The 19,599-nt window shown below is 46.2% G+C and overlaps 1 protein-coding gene across 2 annotated transcripts in view; it reads left to right on the top strand.

Moving 5' to 3' along the window:
* Positions 1–1,679: 1,679 nt before the first annotated feature.
* Positions 1,680–19,599, top strand: part of LOC116501398 (SET-binding protein-like) — a 54,204-nt gene continuing 36,284 nt past the window's right edge. Inside the window, exons 1-2 of one of the 2 annotated variants that reach the window (XM_032206930.1) lie at positions 1,680–1,744; positions 16,951–17,611. In XM_032206930.1, coding sequence (XP_032062821.1) covers positions 17,120–17,611 — 492 coding nt within the window. In that variant the 5' untranslated portion in view covers positions 1,680–1,744; positions 16,951–17,119. Of the gene's footprint in view, positions 1,745–2,036; positions 2,330–16,950; positions 17,612–19,599 lie in introns of those variants that run through there. The other variant, XM_032206929.1, reaches the window with a different exon arrangement.

Genomic DNA, 19,599 nt, shown 5'->3' with positions numbered 1-19,599 from the left:
CAGAAAATACAGTGGGGCTAAGGGCACATACTTATCCATTTAGTTGAGTCTCCTGTGGGGTGGTGAGGTATATGCTGGCATCTCCTGGGCCATACAGAGCCCTCCTACCCAGCTGGAGCTACACTGGGACCTGTGTTATAGAAGGACATGTTGAAGGACATGTAGAAGGACTTGCAGCACATTTAAGGGGCTGTGTCATATGAATTTACCTTCATGGCTGGTGAGGGTCAACCCAGGTAGTCTTTGCATCAGCTGGCCCTGAATTCAGGTCACTCGGATGACAGCCTGTGGTTACCATTTGTACCAGAGCAAAGGGGAGAAACTCTGTGTGCTTTGAGCCTCCTGAAACTCTCTGGGGCTGGGATGGCAGCGGGAGGCAGCAGCACCATCGCTGCCAGGGATCAAATGTGCAGAGGGACCCATGCAGGGTCCTCCCAACGTCATCTCCACCTGTAAGTACACTTGCACAGCTCCATCCCACAACCCTTCCTTTTCTGGAGGTTCCTCCTTGTTATCCTCATGATTAGTCAGGCAAGCCAACAATTTACACCTGTGAGTAACAGTTTACCAAGCTGGCAGCCCAAACCGCAGTGGCATCCAGACTGCTGGAAGAGAAAGGCTGGGAAAGCAAAAACCCAAGGGTTTGGATTTTGCATGTCTCCTGCCTTCGCATCCCCTGGCCCAGGGCACGGTTTGGGCACTACTACTGATTAATACAGGGGGAGGTTTCATCCTCACCTTCACAAAGCTGTCGAGGTCTTTGCTTGCCCTCTCCAGTACCATGTCAGGTCTGAGCAGTGGTCAGTGGACCCTAAGAATCCCCTGCCCAGGGCAAGAGCCCGCAAGGGCTGCGGTGTCACAAGGGTATGTGCAGGGGGTAGTGGGAGGGGAGACTTCGGGGTGGGCTGAGTAGCTCTGAGCCCAGTCACTCACCTTCTCTGCCTTTTCTCCCCTGCCCCCCATCAGTGCTGCTGTTGTGTCAAGTAGTGGCACTGTTGAGTACATTAACCCAGGGCTGAGCATTGCAGCCACACCGAGTGTGAGCGTGTGTGTGCTTGTGTGCCATTTATTCCCCCCCCCCTCCCCCCGGCAGTGCTGCAGGACTCCGGGAGCGACAGAAACCGGGGAAAGAGAGCCGAAGCCAGAAGCCCCCAGATCTGCTTAAACAAATCACTGCCCCCCTCAGAGAGGAAGAGGGAGGGAGGGGGAAACCCAGACCCAAAGACAAAATACAAGACAGAGGAAAAAAAAATAAATCAGCGGGGAGTAAAAAACGGCCCCCAAAACACCCCCTTGCTGAGACGGGAGGTGGAAACGGGTGCGCGCCCATTAAAGACTCGGGGTGCTGGAGGGGATCCCCCCGCCTCCTCTTTGCCCTCCCCCGGCCCGGCGCGGGGCAGTGCGGCCCTCCGGCACCAGCACCCGGGTCCGTTCTGGAAAAGAGAGCAGGAATAAAGGGAACAGCTTCCTCGCCGACAAAAAAAAAAAAAAGTCTTTTTCTCCTTTTTTTTTTTCTTCAACTCCTCGCCGGGAAAAAAAAAACAAAAACGAAAACGCTTCCCCTCCCCGCGCCCCCCTGCAAGAGGCCCCAAAACAACCGGCAACAACGAACAGGCAGCAAAAAAAAAAAAAAAGCCCCCATTCAAAACCAAAATCAAAAACAAAGAAGGAAAAGAAAAGGAAAAGCGAGAAGCAAGAGAGACAGAGACAAGCTCCATCGATTTCAAATCCAGGATTTTATCCGGTACATTATTATTTTTTTTATTTTTGCTCTCCCTTTTTTTTTTTTTTTTTTTCCCTTTTTTGCTTCCTTCCCTTCATCCTCCTTTCTTCCCCCCCCCCCCCCATCCTCCTTCTCACCCCCCTTTTCCTTTCCATTTTATTTTGGATCCTGCCAAATTTAGCCGGGATTGCTCTCTGAGTCTTGCGTGTTAATTTGATTTACTCTAGGATTCCGGCTTCCGAGACGCCATTCTTCCCCCCCCCCCCCCGCTCTCTCTCACTCTGTTTATCTATCTATCATTTATCTAGCGAGTTCTCCAGCTGTCTGTCCGTCCATCTCCCTCTCCCCGGGTGCTTTCCCTCCTCCCCCTGCCTTCCTCCCTCTGCGCGTGCTGCGCGGCCGTGCGCTCCCCTAATCTGACAGATGAACACCGCCATGGGTTTGCCGCAACACAAGCAAAAGCACCTTTGGGGGCTGTAGCGAGGGCTCGAAACCGGGATCTAAAAGAGAAGAGACAAGAAGGGGAAAAGCCGAGGGAGGAGGAAGAAAGAAGAAGAAGAGGAAGCTGCTAAGAAGCCCCCGCTGCCGTTTTTTGGGGGGATATGGGTTAGTAAAAAAAACAAAACAAAACAAACAAAAAAACCCGACAAAAACCGGGAGGCATCGAGGAAAGGTCTGTCTTGCTGATCCGGATTGCGGGAGGGTCTCATCCTTTTTCCTTTCCTTTCCGTTAATGTCGTCTCCTTTTATTTTCGTGTTGTGACTTCGCAATGGCGCGGAAAGGGCTTTATTGGGGGGGGGGGGGGGGGGGGGGGTGGATGTTCTCTGCCCTGCGACACCTGCGAGCCCTCTTCCCTCGACCCCTTCCCATGCTTTGTAGCTGCCGGGGGTTGCATGGGCGCTTTTTTTTTTTTTTTTTTTTTTTTTTTGGGGGGGGTGGGGAGGGTTACGAGCGTGCTGCTGGGAAGGGGTTGCAATTTTTTTAGGAGTTTGCATAATGTGTCGCCCCCTTTTACCTCCCCTCCCCCCCCAAATTCGCTAGCCTGTATGTGTTCCCCCAGAGGGGTCGCGGGGAGGTGGCAGCTCTGTGTGGGGAAAGCAGGGGGGAGAGTCGCCTCGGCTTCGTAAATTGCAGGTTAAGTGGAGCTAGAGAGCAACTCTGTAACCTTTTTGGGATCCGTGAGTGTGAGCAGGTGGGCATGAGGGTGGGCGTGCACCCCCCCCCCCCGGGGCTCGGCTCCTCTACCCCTCTGGCATTGGACAGGAGCGGGGCTGGGGGGTATTTAGAGGTGTGGGATCCCCCGCTCGTTGTCAGAGTGAGGTGTGTTGTTAATTGGGGGGTAATTAGTCCCTGTGCAACGCCCCCAGTGAGCTCGGGGGGGAAAGTAGTGTGTATATGTTTGCAAGTATTTGTGTGAGTTTGTATGAGAGTGTATGTGTGTGTATGAGTGATTGATTGTGTGTGTGACTGCGTGAGTGTGTGTGTGCATGAGTGTGTCGGGGGAGTGTGTGAGTGTTTGTGTGTGTGGGAGAGTGTGTGTGTCTGTGTGAGTGTAAGTGAGTATGTCTGTCTGTGTGTATGTTTGTATGTGTGTGAGCCGGGGGGGGGGGGCACAACCCAGGCTGTAGCTGAGGTCAGCTGTTGTCAGCCCCAGCCCTGGTGCAAGGCTCCCTGCCCACATAGACACACGCACACTGACACTCTTTCACACACACATATGCATGCACATTCATGTGCACATGCACACAGAGAGACACACTTATACATGTACACATGATCACATGCACTCACACATATACTTGCACACACCACACAGTCATGCATGTACACTTGTGTACACGCATGCATGCACATACATGCACAACTGCATGTACACATGCACTCACACCCACATGCACACAAATGCACACACGCTCTCTCACACACTCCCTCACATACACACAATCTCTCGCACACTCACAGACACCCACACTTACCCTCTCACAGTCCCCCCGCACCACGGACATGGGGAAATCAGGTCTCTGACATGAAGCAGTGGCTGCCTCCTGCCCTGCTCACAGGGTGCAGTGTGCGGGTGAGTGTGAGATTCGGTGAGTGTGTGTGTCCGTGTGTCCGTGCAGTACCCTAGCACCATCCGCCACACTGTATTTGGCGCAGCTTGCCACTGCCTGTGCGTATTCCTGTCCCTACAAAGGCCGCTGAGAGAAGGATTTCCGATTCGTTTCCGCTTCCAATAAACGCTGCTGATAATCTCGGGCCTGATGTTCCAAGGGCACCTCACCACCGGCAGCGGCCCCGGGGCTGGAGGTGACAGGGTCCCCCGGCCCCTCTGGGTCCCTGGGGCGATGCCGGGGGGTGTGAAACAACAACGGGGTGCCCCCACCCCGGGCTGCTGCTGGGGCCGAGGTGTTGGGGCTCTGCCTGAAATGTCTGTCTGTCAGGTGTGCGAAGCGCTGAGCTGCCAGCCCTCTACTGTCAGGGAGCGTATCGCCACCCCTCGGCAGCGACAGCGGCTCTCTGTGGGAAAAGGAGTGTTGGGGGCCATGGCCCCAAGCGGCAGCAGCCCCCGACCCGCCTGCCTCAGGCCGGGACGACTGGGGAGCATTGCCCCAAACCTGCAGAAACACAGGGGGAAAACACCTCGGGGTGCAAACCCCCACGCCAGCCTTCTGCGTGAAGGGAGACACCCAGTTTTTTTTTTTTTTTTTTTTTTTTTAAATTCAGTTTTGGCCATTTGCCTTTTAGCCGAAAGGGGAAAAACCCTCCAAACAATGTAGTTGTGCTTTAGCCTCTGCTCTTAGCTCGGAAGGGTTATGTAAAAGTAGGGGGGGAAGCAGAAACACAGTGAACGGAGACTTCTCTTCCATCTCTTATTAGCTTTTTTTTTTTTTTTTTTTAACCTCTCAGACTCAAAGTTCTAATTGAAACCAGAAATCTATTGAGAAGTAACTAAGCCAAGAAAACCTCTGTTTTCTCTGCAACTAGGGATGGGGAATAAATACTTTTTTTTTTTTTTCTGATATTATTTCAAGTTGCTTGAGCTCTTTGGTTCCTGTCAAAAAGCCCAGCATAGATTATTAACACATTATCATTTTAGGAGGATGCACTTTCTGAAATGCAATAAAATAGTGTGTTAGGTTAGTGCAGAGCCATAAACTATGCTAGTTGTTGGCAAATAAAAGAAACAGTGGCCATGATTTATTATTAATAATAATTGTAACTGAACTATTTAGCTTGACTTGATACTTGCTGGGTTTCTCTACTGAGGTTTCTCAGTATCATTTCCAATAATGTACTTTGATTAAGTTGGGAACTGTTCTTTAATAATTGCTATGGCCACATGCTTAATTAACACAAGAAGTTAAATGCTTGAAAAGGTCCAACCATCATTTTTTGGCTTCAGATGCTGCTTAATCTCCTCTTCTGGTCTGTTTTGAACCCATCCTTTGAGCTCCTTTCCCCAGCACACATGTTTCTTAGGTGTAAATGCCAGATTACCAACAGGAGACTTGTTTTCCATTACAAGATTTGGCTAATCCCAGTTTCAGTGATGTTTTTTTGCCCTCTCAGCAGGGCTTAATTGCTCACACATAATCTTTCCCTTCTGTTTTCTTTCCTCTTTGGACAACAGGATTGAAAAACTCTTGCCTTGTGCTTGGAGACTTGCAATTACACAGCAATTTTGAGTCTTGACCCAACTAGTAGCAAGAAAGACTGTTGTCTAATGAACCACGTAAAAACAGTTCTGGGATCCAACAGATAGCTGTGCTGGAAATGAAAGATCTCCCAGTGAATTGATTACTGATTTGTTTAACCATATGCCCAGGCGTCTTTCTTGCTGCCTCTTAACTACCTATCTCTGGAGTATCTGTTATCTGTGCGTCTGCAACGATGTTGAAAAGAAGCATTAATGCCTGCCAAAATGTGCTCTGTGATGCATGGATTTAAGCTACGTTTAGAAAGTTCAGCCTGACATTTTTGCCTACCATAACATGTGAGCACACTGGGTTTTGAGCATTTAAGTGCTGCAATTAAACATGCGTTTGACAAGGGGAGAAGTGCTGCTAGGTTGTGCATGGAGAAGAAAATGGGTAGTCAGATGAAACCCATTGCAAAACCTAGCCTCAGCTGACTTGTTGCTGGGAAATCCAGGCGATTTTAGGACATCAGTGATCCAAGGTTTAGAGCTAGTCCAAAGCCTAGCAAGAAAGGCGGGAATCTGTGGGACAACTTCAGCAGAGAAGGTTCCCAATGTTTTGCTGCAGGGCTTGTGGTTTCTACTGGGACTGGTTTTGCTGCTGTTATAGGTTCTGCTCTTGTTACTTTCTCTCTTTTCAACTTGAAAAAAAAAAAAAAAAGTTTCCTTTCCTGTTATTATTGTTGAGGAAATGAAATGACTCATACTTTTAGGAAATTATCATCTTGATTAAAGATAGGCTTTAAAACCCCTCAACTACAGGTTTTAGCCTGGGGGGACTGTCAGATCTGAAAATCATTTCCAAACTTTCAAGGTTGGGATTGCTTTGCCTTCTGATATGAAATCACATTGCAAGTTAGCACAGTTACTTTTGAGATGTTCTCAAACCCTTAGAGATGGCTTCTTTCTCCTTCTCCCATGTAAAAGCTTCACTTGATGTGGCTTCAAAAGTTCATTGCACCTTCAGACCTGCTCAGCAATCAGGTGCTGTGAACAAGCGCAGCTCCCCCCATAGCCCCCTGGGTTCTGCAGTCATGTTTAACTGGAAGGGAGAGCAAGGTGAGGGGAATACGTAGTTGGGGCTGAAAAAGGAAGGCTACATCATTCCTTAAACTGAATAAAAGCAGTCAGAGAATTTGACGTCTTGTCCTTCAGAGCTGGGGAAATGTGTGAAGGAAGTAGGGGGTGGTGATTTCTGTTTATCAGCTCTTGAGAGTGAGCAGAGTTCGGGGCAATTTTTCCCTTTTGGAGATGGATTTACTTTGCAGCACAGATTGTCCAAACACAGTGATGAGCTTTTACTGTGGGGCAGCTGGATATGAAAAGAAATCTTCTGACATTATTTCATTTAGGCTTTTGTTGTCTTATGAAATTGAACATTTCAAAGAGTTCTCAGATTAGTCAATTCTTTCTACAAAAGGCCAAATTGAAACTCTGGACCTCAGACATCTTGGAGACAGAAAGGACTTGATCCAGGTTTGGTTTTGATCTTTCTGTCCCTAGTTTACTTCCCAGCTGGGGAACTTTGCAAGGTCCCAGACCTCTGTATCTCTATGATCTTTGACCAGTTGCCTGTCCTCCGAACCCATGTGCTGTTGTCAGTGTGTGGCGATGACCCTGTTGACTTGAGATATGAAGGGGAAAGTGATGGGGCTGAAGCACAGGTGACAAAACAGGAAGACACCAAAGAAGTACTCAGTCACTGGTGTTGCTCACAGACCAGATACTCTTGTTTAATAGTAGTGACAGTGGTGGGGCTCTTGTATGTGTGCATCCAGCACAGGGGTATTGTGTGGAAACAAGGGCTTGTGCAAGTAATGAGGATGAGCCTGAGTTGTCTTCTCCATGCAGGGTTCACGAGTCTGATGTACTTTTCTGAAAGCAAGCTCAGTGTGTGGAAAAACCATGCAGGAGGTGGCCAATTTCTGTACAAACCTGAGGTCAGAAGGTGGCGGGGAGGTCCTGACCTGCCCTGGTGAATACAGGAGCATGGGGTGGGCAAATACTCTGCTCTGCAGTCTGTCATATACTGGGATAGAAATGCCTGGTGGAGAGGGGTATTGGGGTTGAGGCTAAACACTGTGGCTGGGGAGACCCTTAGTCAGCCTCTTACTTTCTCCAAAGTAGTGGGATGTTGTTCCCATTGCTGTCCCGAGTTGTTAAGGACCGTATGAATGCAGCAGTGAATGATAGCAGTTTCCTCTACTCTAGTACAGTATCTCCTATAATAGTGCTTGGGAAAGCTGTTCAGAAGAATGTGTGGTAGGCAGGCATGGGGCAACCCAGGACTCACTTGAATACCTCAAAATTAGAGATGGGTTAAAGATCGGAAGCCTGAGGTTTTATGTTACTTTGAAATTTTTGTTAGCCTTAACCTTTAAAACTGAGAGCTACATATGTATACAATGAATCATTCTGTTCCTGTTCCTTATATTTTAGCAGATGGGGAAGCTGGTTTTAAGTTGGAAGGGAGAAAATGATGATACTCAAACCAGAGGTCAAGCTACAAGGTGTTATAAGCACGTATTTCCTCCATACGAATCCACGTATCCCGAGTATCCTACTGATGTGATTTCTAAGACTTGGACACTGGCCTAACTTCCCTGTGTGTTTCCAGACTCAGTGTGTTCTGGAGTGATGCTGTGATCCGTACCCACCTCTCCTTGAATCTTGCTAATTTTTTGGCTTTGGAGAATGCAATGGGGTTTCCACTGGAAACACCTCTGAAATTCTATTATTTTGCTAGAAAAGGAAATCCTTCCTGTAGTTTTTTTCTTCCTTCTTCCTTTTTCTCTAAAACCTTCCTATGGAGCTCTATAGTGTGGATTCAGTAGTATTTTGTACAGGGAAATAATTCTCTGCTGAATTCTTCAGTTCTTTTTCAGAAGGGATCAGAGATGTGAAGCTTAACTAGGGGAGTTTAGTAAGTGTTTGAACAGGATTGTATACATGCAAAGTATTATAACAGGCATCTGGGCAAAGTGTTATTATACATGCCCATTATTCCCAAGGTTGCAAAACAGTTTAAAATATTAACCCATATATTCACATCCTTGTAACTTCCATAAACTTTCACCTAATGGGCTGAAAAATGTCATACTTTCTCTTTGCTTGATGGCAATTTTCTTCCTGAAAGGTTGAATGAATTCCCTACAGCTGTCAGTTGTTCCTTTTTTTTTTTTTTCTTTTTTCCAATTTATTCAGAAAAAGTGAGGGTGGGGGAAGAAGGGGAAACACTTTTCTCTTTTAAATTATTCTAACCATACGCTTTTAAACAGGGCAACAGTCTAACCTGCTGCACTTTGAGCTAATAAACGGATATAAACATAGGGCTTGTTGAAGGCCCATGTCTTCTTTTAGTGTCTGAGGGTAACAAAAAAAATGAAGGTCATGGCTTCTGAAGCTATGACAATTTAAAAGTGTCATTGTGGACATCCTAAAGTCAATCAAGATCTTTTAGTCTGTTGGCTTTAACAGTGAGGCACCTTCCTTACAAATCCTGCTAAGTGCCATAAATGTCACTTGCTATAAGTGCTGGTTTACATTAGATTCCAATTTTGTGTCATTGAGGTAGTCACAGAAACACTGATCCTGCTCCTCCATCCTTTTATTGGAGTTGAAGACACATCTGCTCTTAAAATATCCTAACTTTCGCACATGGCTTTCAGGCTAGAATATTTTGTTAAGGCCTCACTCAGACCTTCCAGGGCCTAAAGGAAAACCTCTAACAAAAAATAATATAATATTACAATAACAAGTAGCTGCATCATAGCTCAAGGTGGGGACTGGGACCCTATGAAAATCTGCATTTGTCTCCTGGCACCCCTCTCCCACAGAAGAGCGCAGTGGCAGATGCCTCCCTTCAGGCCCTGAGAGTCCTAAGCAAAGGACTTGGACTGGGAGCACGGGGACCTGTAGGTCATTAGTGGAAAGAATGGGCACCCAGAACTGAGCTGACCCCCAAATTCTGACCCCATCTTGACCCTTAATATCTTCCTGAAGTCTGTGGTGTTACAAGGGAGTAATGACCCAAAGTCCTGTCCCTGCTCAGATGGGGATTTGAGTGCTTCCTGCCTGTTTGCCTCCTTGGACGGAGCCGGACCCAGACATGTGCAACACCTCTCAAAGAGCACAATGAAGTGGTTCAGCTGGAGAGGCTTTTGGGGGGTGCAGGGACTCAGCAGACTCTTATCTCCCCTCTGACTCAACTTCTCCCAGCACTTCTGTAACTGTTTCCTCTTCAACCTCAATAGAGGCTACTCCTTTCCTTTGCCCACAGAAGCTGCCGGCTGTCTTGCCTTTATTCCTGTCCTCAGGTCTTCCACTGGCACACTCTGTCTAACGTTTATGCCTCTTGACTCCTCTGTCCTGGCACTGTGGGCTGCTCTTTGCCTTGTGCACATCCAGCCACGTCCACTTGTGTCCTGCTCTGCGTTTGCCTCCTGCAGTTCATGAGGCTCTAAGGGACTTTCTTGTTTTCCTGTCCCAGACATCCTCTCCTCCCTCAAAGCCAAAGGACTGATATGTTCTGCAAGGAAAGGAATCAGTCTCAGTGCCCTCCTCTAAATACCCCAAATTATTGCTCTTCCTCTTGCATGCCTTTTATGTGCTCTGTTTTCCCACAGTCCCCTCTTGATGCTGGGGATTCTTGGTACATTTTACAGCACCAAGCAAGATACCACTTCTTACTTATCACAGAAACCCACAGTGCTAAGTGTCCATGGACAAAATCCAACCTTTCTTATTCCTAGCCTCACTGAAGCATGCGGAATTGGGTAACATGGGATGTGTTGTTTGTACAGCCTCTAGACTAGGCACAGGATAGATCCTGGACTAAAGCCTTTTTGGTCCTCCTTGTGCCATCGCTCTGAGGAATGGATGCTGAGCCAAGATCTGGTGCATCCCCTATCAGATGTGTTGTTTCATTTTATTTATTTCTTTGTTTTTCCTGAAGGGAGGGAAAGCTGGTGTATTTGGCACTTGTGCAAGCGAAAATGAAATAATGGAGGAGGGGAGAAAACAGAAGAGAAAGAAGTCCCATGATAGTGGCAGTAAACAAAAACAAAGCTTTTGTTAATGATTTATGTAGAGGAATCATTTTCAACACATTTCAGAGAGCAGAGGGAAATGGTTGATCAGAGGGAGAAGGAGAGATTACTGCCCTACCACGATGGTGTTAGAAGGAGGTTACTGTGTCTGATGGCAGCTTTCCAAGAGCAGAAGCAATCTAGAAAAGTTTGGTAACAGATGATGGAATTGTACAGGGTTTTGCTTTCTTTGGCTGGTCTCTGTGGTAATATCCTTTCCCTAAATACCCATAAAACTTTCAATTTGTAGTTTGGAGTGGCTTCCACTGCCTCCAGGATGGTGCACTTGGCAAGAGCTAGGTAGAATGGAAATAGCACTTGAAGTCTTCTTGTGCATGTTGCCACTTTTTCTCAACAAGTTTTATGGCTCTTGTTAATGGAACAAGCTTTGTCCTTGTAGCAGCACACACTGCTGCACCCAGCAGAGTGCTCAGGATATTCTGCTGGTTAATCTCGGGAGCTACCTTGGGATATACATCATGCTGAGAGTGATGATGCGTAGTCTAGAGGCTCAGCAACCTGGTGTTGACCCCATGTAGGCAAATCTCCTGGCTTGGCTCTTTGTGTTGTAATGAGCTGGAGCGCAGTTGGCATCTCATTCTGCTTTTTAGTGTCCCAGAGGCCTAATCTTAACAAGGGTGATGGGTAAAAATTACATGCTCTCTGACATCACTATCCCTTGATTCAGAGGTATAAATCCAGTGAATTGAGCCCAGCTTTACAGCAGTCGTGCAGCAGCATTGGCCTCAGAGGGCACAAGTGGGATGAGGTTTGTCCTTCAGAGACCAGCACTGAGCAGCAGGAGGTGTTTACAGGTCTGATGACCACACTCCCTTCCCTCACACCCAGATGTAGCTCCAGGTTGTGAGTGAGTAGATTTATAAAACCTTGGCACGGTTCTTAGGCAGGAGCTCGTAAAAGTCCTTGAACAACATGATGGGCATCTCTCCTCCTACCACAGATGGGTGCTTTGCTATGCTGGCTGTTGCCACAGCTGTACCTTGGGCAGTATTGCTTTTATGGGCCTAATGATTTATGGCTGTGTCAGTTGTTTAATCATTCAGTTGGCCCTCCCTTCAGTGCGGCACGATAGTTACTTACATAGAAAGGTGACTATCTGATCTAATTATGGACTCTCAAACCTAGTTATGGAGTCAAATGATTCCATAATCTACTCTTAATGTCTCTATGTTGAGAAGACAGATACACACATGTGTAATGTGCACACTTACATGCCTCCTTAATTATGGATATGCTTGGGCTCTCATTTATTTCTCTCTCTTTATCTTGGGGAGAGATGCTTGCAGCCTCATCTGGTTGTGAGAAATCTTCAGATTATCTTGTCTTTTCCCCTCCAGTGTGGCTTTTCCTGGCTCCCTTTGCTGGGTTTGGACACACTGAGACAGAACCATCAGTCAGTTTTACTTGGTCATGCTGGTGGAGGTGCAGAGGGCTGGTAGCATTTAGACTCAGGGCAATCCAAAGGAAATGAGTGAAGATTATATTTCTGCTGTTGTTCTGGTAGCTGTCATTAATCTTTGCACCTTATTTTCATGTGGATAGATCACGCCTGAGATAGCTTGCACCCTTTCAGAAATAATCCTCACATAACCAACGAGAAATCAGAGGCAGAGGTGGAAGGACTGGAACAAAAGCAGCGGATGCCATGGAGAGCAGGGGACTACATGGAGAGCAGTCACCTTTCTTCTGTGTAACCCCCTCTGCATCAACTCGCCCCATTAATGAATCATATGCCCTAGTTAGTTAGTTGGCTTTGTAGATAATCTGTGGATTATAGGCCTTCACATATGGTCATTCTGAACACAATTATCCCTATGAGTTGAGAATCTCGTACAGTATCTGGTGTATATCCACATACATTTTATGCATGTCTGTATCCATAGATGGATAGCTTATCATATAGATGGGAGTTTTAGCAGTGTATTTAAAATTGTTATGCAGTAATGAGTCCAATTTACCCAGTGTTGGAGATGAAGGGCAAAAAATATATCATGGAAGCACAGAATGGCTGAGGTTGGAAAGACCTTTGGAGATTGTCCAGTCTACTGTGTTGCTCAGCGCAGGGTCACCTAGGACAGGATGCTCAGGGCTGTGCTTGGTTGGGATTTGAACATCACCAGACCATCTCCAATTTTTTGATAAAAGATTTTTTTTTTTCTTCTTGAAGGGGAAGTCTTTCTGCCTTGTTTCTGTACAGACTGACATGAGGCAGGTGCAAGAGAGAGGGTGTTTTCTGTGGGATCTACAGTGTGGATGGAAAATAGCTGCCACAGTCATTTTTCCATCTCCCTGCCAAAGCTGGGTTGCTCTTGCAGAGTATCAGGGGCGCAGGAAGTAACTAAGGCTGAGGTTCAAAGATGCGATGAATCTAGCCCCAAGGCTCTGAGCAGCAGATTAAACATGCTGCTGGTGCATGATAATGATCCTGTATAAACTCATTTGCCTGGTTCAAATCTGATAAATAAATAGTGGTGGCTTAATTTCATCCCAGCAGGCTTTGTACTACATCAGACTGTGTCACCTGCCTGCACCATGCTGGCTTTATGACTCACAAGTTGTCCCCATCCTCTGGGTCTGCTTTTAAATTTGCACAAAGGAACCTTGACCTCCATCTTGTGCACTCTGGTCCATTCGATAAAAGTGTGATCATGCTCCTGTGCCTGGTCTGCATCAAATTTGTGCTGCTGAGTAATCTGGCAGTGCACAGACCCTGTACCATAAGCTGTGTGGTCACAGCACTGTGCTTGAAATTCATAGATTTTTTTTGCAAAGCAATAATGATGAACTAGGTTGGGGGCTCTTTTTGTATTACTAATGCAGGTTAACTGAGTTCAGCACAGCTTGCTGCATGTCAGGCTTTTTTTTTTTTTTCTTTTTAATCTCCCATGATGGATTCTAAAGTTTCACTAATACTTCTCATAAAAGCAGGTTTCTGACCAAAACTTTCCCTTGGATGTAATGTAGGTTGTCCGCTGACCTCTGCCCCAGAGGCAGCTGTGTTTCAGCAGTGGCATTTAAAATCGAGGAAGCAACCCAGGAGTCTTTGGAGTGAAAGGTGATATGTCATAATTAAATATTGCTGTATAGTCTCCAGTGCTTTTTGTGGTGAATGGTTTTAAAAAGATGGTGCATAAAGAGGCTTCCAGGATTTCTGATATTAGATTAGGGATTTTGCAACTGTATTTTGCATGACAGAATATGAGACCCCAAGACAACATGACAGATGTGGGGCTCCACTTCACTTTTGGTATGATGCTCTCAGACTTGTGCCTCAGTTTCCCCTTGTTTGAACGGAACCTGTTCAATAGATTTTTTTATTTTTTTTTCATTTTCTTCGCAAGGCATTTTGGACTCTATAGCTAAAACAAAAGCAATCTGTAGCTACAGTCATGCCTAAGATTAGCGTACTCTGGGATTTGGGTAACATCTTTTAAAATTGCTTTGAGCTCTCTTCTGGTGCTCATGTGTTTGAGCAAATCAGCCAGAGCAGCAGCACAAAGGCTGGGCAGCTGAACCTGGCTTGCTTGTGTTTACCTAAGCAGTGGTGCCTCTGCACTTCTGTTTGCTTATTACAAACACGATTGTTACTGGGCACAGGGCAAAAGCTGTGACAAGTATTATGCCTGCTTTCATTTCATGGATAATCCCAAACATGGTGGATTCCTTCCTCCCTTCCTTCCTCTCCCCCCCTCCAGCAAGGCAGTAGGCTCTCACTTTTTGTTTTTATCCTTAGCAAATTTTCAGTTTAATCACTTAACAGCCCTGGTATCCTAATACAAGTGTGAGCAGTTGCCTAAGGCAGGAGAAGGGAGTGTATTTTGAGCCCTTAATGGCAGGCATCTAGTATGATCTTAAGGGAGGTCTTCTTCAGGCCTTTACCTCTAGGAGTATGTTTGATAAGAGACATATGAGCAGCTAGGCTGAGCATACAGGTATTTGATTATTTCTCAGTACTTATCAGAGGAAGTGTGAATTTCTCCCTAATTAAGAGCTAATCCCAACTTCTGTGAAATTTGTTATCATTCACCTGTGAATTATCCTCCTCAAATTTAACTTGACTGCAGGAAACCTGCTAGCAGTAACGCTTTCCTCTGAGAGCTTAATTTGGCTGGTGAAGTACCTCTGCAGTTGCTTGTTGAACAGGAATTGATGCTTGTGAGCCTGGGAGAGGGCAGTTTGGGTAGGCATTTAAAAGCCTCTCTTAGCTGTTTAAAATAAAGCTAGGAAGCTTGGGGAAAAAAAAAAAAAAAAAAAAAACAAACAAACAGCATTCTTGTTTCCAGGTCTGCACTTTGCCAGCTAAAGTGGAAATGCTGCTGGAGGACAAGTGTTTGTTGCCTCCCCTTCACTGCTTGTGCTTGCAGGCCAGCCCAGAGCTGGGGAGATACAGGACATGAGGAAGAGGGAGAAGCCCAGGAAACTGCAGCTGAATCAGAACCTGAGGTTTTCCCAGTGACTTCAGCAGGGGCAGTTTGGGGATTGTTTTTTTTCCCTAGTTTTGAAGCTCAGATCCCTATATCTTTTGGGGGAGATGCTAGAAAAAAGCTATTGCCACTGCAGTTGAAAGCACGGGGCTGAACAGCTCCTCTTGCAGAGCTGCAGTGTGCCCCAAGCTGAGGAAAGGGAAGGTTGGGACTTTGCCCAGGAGGTTACTCGTTCAGGAGCCTGAAGTGAGGTTTCCTGATTAGTCAAAGTGCTTGTAGCCTGCCCAAACAAGAAAGATGAGTATAGTGTTCCTGCACCTGAGTCATTTAACTATTAACCCTGAAGGAGAGTAAGGAGATACCTTAAAAAAAATAAAATAAAATAAATCACCCAGTTAATTCAGTGTAGTGTTTGAATGCAGGGTTCTTTGTTGCTACCTGTTGGTCTGGTGATATCATCATTTGCTGGCTCTTGGCATGATAGGAGGCTAATATTTTAAAGCTGGTTTTAGTGTGAACTTATCTGATGCTGGTATAATGTGGTGCCTTTATTCAGATGTTGCTGGTTTCTACTAACCCTGAGGTGCTGAGACCCCTTGGGGCAGGAGCCTGGCTTTGGGTGAGGCCTCCATAAAACACTGAGCTGGGAAGGGTGTTTTGGGTACAGAGTCAGGAGCTTTATCTCATGTCCCATTTGACGTAAGGTCCCAAGAGGTTTTGTTCTTTACGCCATATACTGTGGTCTTTTCTCTACACCCTTGGTGGCTGAGGGTGTGGTGGCCGCATCCTGCTGAGGCAGATGCTTCCTGTGAGAAGCCTGCTCTTTTTCACCAGCATCGAGAGAGGTTAAAAGCCTGTGGGCAGAGGTCAGCACAGAGTATTCATTGTACATTTGTGCATACCAGAGCAGTAACTCCCTGGAATGCTGCACGGCTGAGCTTTTACCACCTTGTGTTTGTGTTGCAGCACAGGAGCATGTGTACGTTGTGTCCATCTCCAAGGAGATTAGCAATGTGAACTGGCAGATAAATAGGATGGCCTTTTTTTTGATTGGACCGGTTGGAAGAGGAAGGTAACCCTGACTGCTGTCACCTCCATAGGCACAAAGGAGAGGCAAGGTGCGAGGTCAGTCAATTAGGTGGAGCAGCTCCTTGCAATTGGGTGGCTTTAATGTACTAATTGTGTTAGTAATTAGCGAGTACCACATGGTAAACACTTAAGTTCAGAACTGTGTAAGGGCATTAACTAACCCACCCTACAATGAGTCTGAACAAGGTAGGCATTATCATCCTTTCATTGGTAGTAAAAGTGAGAGACTTGCTGACCACAGGGTGAGTCAGGACAGGCATGTGAGAGACTGTAGCTCTGTTAGTTCTTCAAGATCACCTTAATTGAGGCCAGAGTGACAGCAGCTCTGGGAAATGAGCCTCTTCCCTATTGCCAGATGTGTATCTTAAGCACGTGTTATGATTTGGTGATAGGTAGCAAGTTTTTTATTTTTCCTTTACAATTTATTGCTACTAAAAATGGCCTGGAAAATCCCTGGTTGTTCTCAGATCTTGCCTGCGGTTGGTCAAGGGGTAGGGTTTGGCAGTGTAGCAGAGCTTATCTAGTGTAGGGAGCTGCTGCTGTGAGAGTAGGTCTGTGTCCCCAGCATTGACTCCTGGCAGTGCCTTCTTGTTTTCTTTTCCCTATGTTAGAAGGGATTTTCTTCTGACCCACCAGGGAGCTGTTCCAGGGTAGTAAAATAGCGGCAAATTTCTCTCTGAGATATCCTTATGTTATGTTGCGTTATGTTATCCTTATGTTAATCAGCTTGGCTGCTCTAGGGTACTAGACCCAGCCCTCAGAAATGCTGGTTCCCGCTTTGCATCAGGGAATACCCTTGAAAAGTTGCATGGGAAGCCCAGCCATTCTGTGTTTCAGTCATTTCCACACCTGCATTCAATATATATGCATGTGTTAACTTCCTTTTTTCTTCTCCTTTCTTTTGACAGTGGCAGATCTGATTTCTTCTGAGCTCCTTGCAGCCTCTAGGTGACTGGGACATTGAACTTGGCGGACAGCTGCAATTCGTTCCCTGGGATCCTACCTGCCCTTTCTCTCCCCTTCCCTTCCTGTGCTCTCCTTCCCTCTGATAAAACTCCAGTGTGTTGCGGTACTGCTATGGAGCCCAGGGAGACTTTGGGCAGCTCCCGGCAAAGGGGAGGTGAGGTGGATTTTTTGCTGGCCACTGTCGCCTCTGCAAAGCCTCCACCTGCCTCTGGCTGCACAGGAGAGATGATGCTGCCCATGGCGGGCTCAGGGAAAGGGATCCTGGTGAGCAGAAAGCGGATGGAGCCCGAAGAAGAGGATGAGCTGGGTTATGGGAGAGATGTGGATTCCACTTCTAATGCAGACAGTGAGAAATGGGTGCCAGGAGATGGGCTGGAAGAGCAAGAGTTTTCTATCAAGGAAGCTACCTTCACAGAGGGGAGTTTAAAACTAAAGATCCAAACCACCAAGAGAGCTAAAAAGCCTCCAAAGAACTTGGAGAACTATATTTGCCCTCCTGAGATCAAAATCACCATCAAGCAATCTGGGGAGCAGAAGCTTTCCAGAGCTGGGAAAAATAGCAAAGCAGCTAAGGAGGAGGACAGAGCATGCTCCAAAAAGAAGGTAAGTACTATGCTTTCCCGTATTTCCCCTTGAACCAAGTGGCAGAGGGAGAGGGTGCTTTGTGTCTGAGACACAACCTTCAGGCAGTTTATGAGACCCTGTTTGGCTACAGAGGAGACAAAACCATGCTGGTATTGTCCTGTGGTGCTGTGAGAGCTTCAAAGGTGATCTTGAGCTGTCCTTCAGGTGCACCAGTTCGAAAGGGATCAGAAGTTCAGCTGAGCCTCTTCTCTTTTTGTGCGTAATTGAGATTTAAGATTCATCTTTACATGAATGATAAATGAAGGAGCCCACTTCTAAACTGCTTTGTGTCTGAGCACTAATGCTTGAGCCTTTTGGCAGTTAAAGCTTTCAATTACATTTTTAAAATACAGGTATGTGCATAGAGAACAATTGAATTCATTCCTGTATACCAAGCAAATGGCTCCATTATTATTGATTATGGCATTGTGCTAGCAACACTATGGATATGCTTCAGAAAATACTTCTATTATAAGTCTTATTCTTCCAGATGCTTATCGTTTTCTTGAAATATCCTTCTGGAGAGAATTCTTTGGTAGCTTAAGCTAGGGTCAAAATTATATTTTTCTTCTTTTTGGTGTGTGTGTATGATTCAGTCAAGAAGAGGAACAGGGTATAAAGAAAAGATTTTATTTATATGAGCTGATTTCAGGAGAACCCTTTCTGTTTTCTTGTTGGTTTAATTTTCAGTAATGTGCCCTATACTTACATTTTTAAAAGAAATTGAATTCTGAGGCAGCACTGAGGGTGGGTGGGGGGATGAAACCTTGTGACTACTCATGTTATTTTGGGTGTAGGAGTTCTTTTTGTCCTAGGAATCAGACAAAGGAGCCTTGGTCAGGTTGAGGATTTATCACAATACAAATACTTCACTTCCGCCTCTTAAGCAACGTGTGGACTCCTGTCTGAACTCATCACAAAGTCTATGTCTGATGAAAGACTCAAATAACTCAAATATCTCTAAAACCTGGAGAAATGGATCTGTGATATAGGCTTGCACCAATCTAGAGCTCAGGGGATGACTGTTCAATGTAACTTTGATCCCTTGCTGTGTACAGAAGGTCCCTGCTTCTCCTGTACCTCATACCCATGATGGATGCTCAAAGGGCTACTTTAAACCTGGAGGAGGCTACTTGCCAGTGGCCCTCTCAGGAGGCAGTGTCCTTCACAGGTTGACCTTTACCAAAAGTCTGTTGACAACTCTAAATCGGTTTCTGAAGCAGCAACATTTCCCACTGATGTGAGGCAGAGCCCAGGGAGGTTAATGTTACTGAGGGTACTTGCATTGGAAGCTGAACTTGTGTGGGGGAGAAATCAAGGGGAATTTTTCTTAGAACCCTGGTAAATGGCATACTCCTTGCACACCAAAAATAGCACAGTGGAGTTTTGGTCCAGTAATACACTGGGAATAGATTTTTCCCACCTATTGAGAAGGATGGGCTGCATTCTTAGCACTGAGCAGTGTCTTATTTCTATTTCCTTATATTCCCTGAGTACTTGCAGCAGTCTCAAGAGAAACAGTGGTTGTGTGAGACTCAGCTCAGAGACAGCAAAGGTGTTGCAAGCAATCCCTCTATGGCCAAGCAGGGAGAAAAAAGACTTGCTAACCACTGCATACCGCACATGGGTGCATGGACTGTGAAGAATATGGGTGCTTAGAAATCAGACCTTTCATTTCTGTTTATTCCTCAGTTAGATGGCTGGGGAAGGCATGTTCATTCTTTGATGTGGCTATTCAAAAAGGTTAAATAAATAAAGCTAGCTGTAATGAAACGGGGGGGGGGGGGGGGGGGGGGGGTAGTGTGGTGATGTCTAGGGTGAGACTTTAATTGCTGAAAGATGAGGAGTTGGAAAGAGGCAGATCACAGTCCATATGTGTGGTTGCATCCAGCCTGTGCTTGTGTTGTGAGGTCCAAGCTGGCTCGTGCTATGCTCTCAGGCTGGGAGCGCTTGGGGTAGCACTGGCC

Source organism: Aythya fuligula, chromosome W, assembly GCF_009819795.1.
Source record: "Aythya fuligula isolate bAytFul2 chromosome W, bAytFul2.pri, whole genome shotgun sequence".
Lineage (NCBI taxonomy): Eukaryota > Metazoa > Chordata > Aves > Anseriformes > Anatidae > Aythya > Aythya fuligula.
The sequence above is the reverse complement of the archived record's forward strand: the minus strand, read 5'-3'. Positions and strand labels throughout refer to the sequence as shown.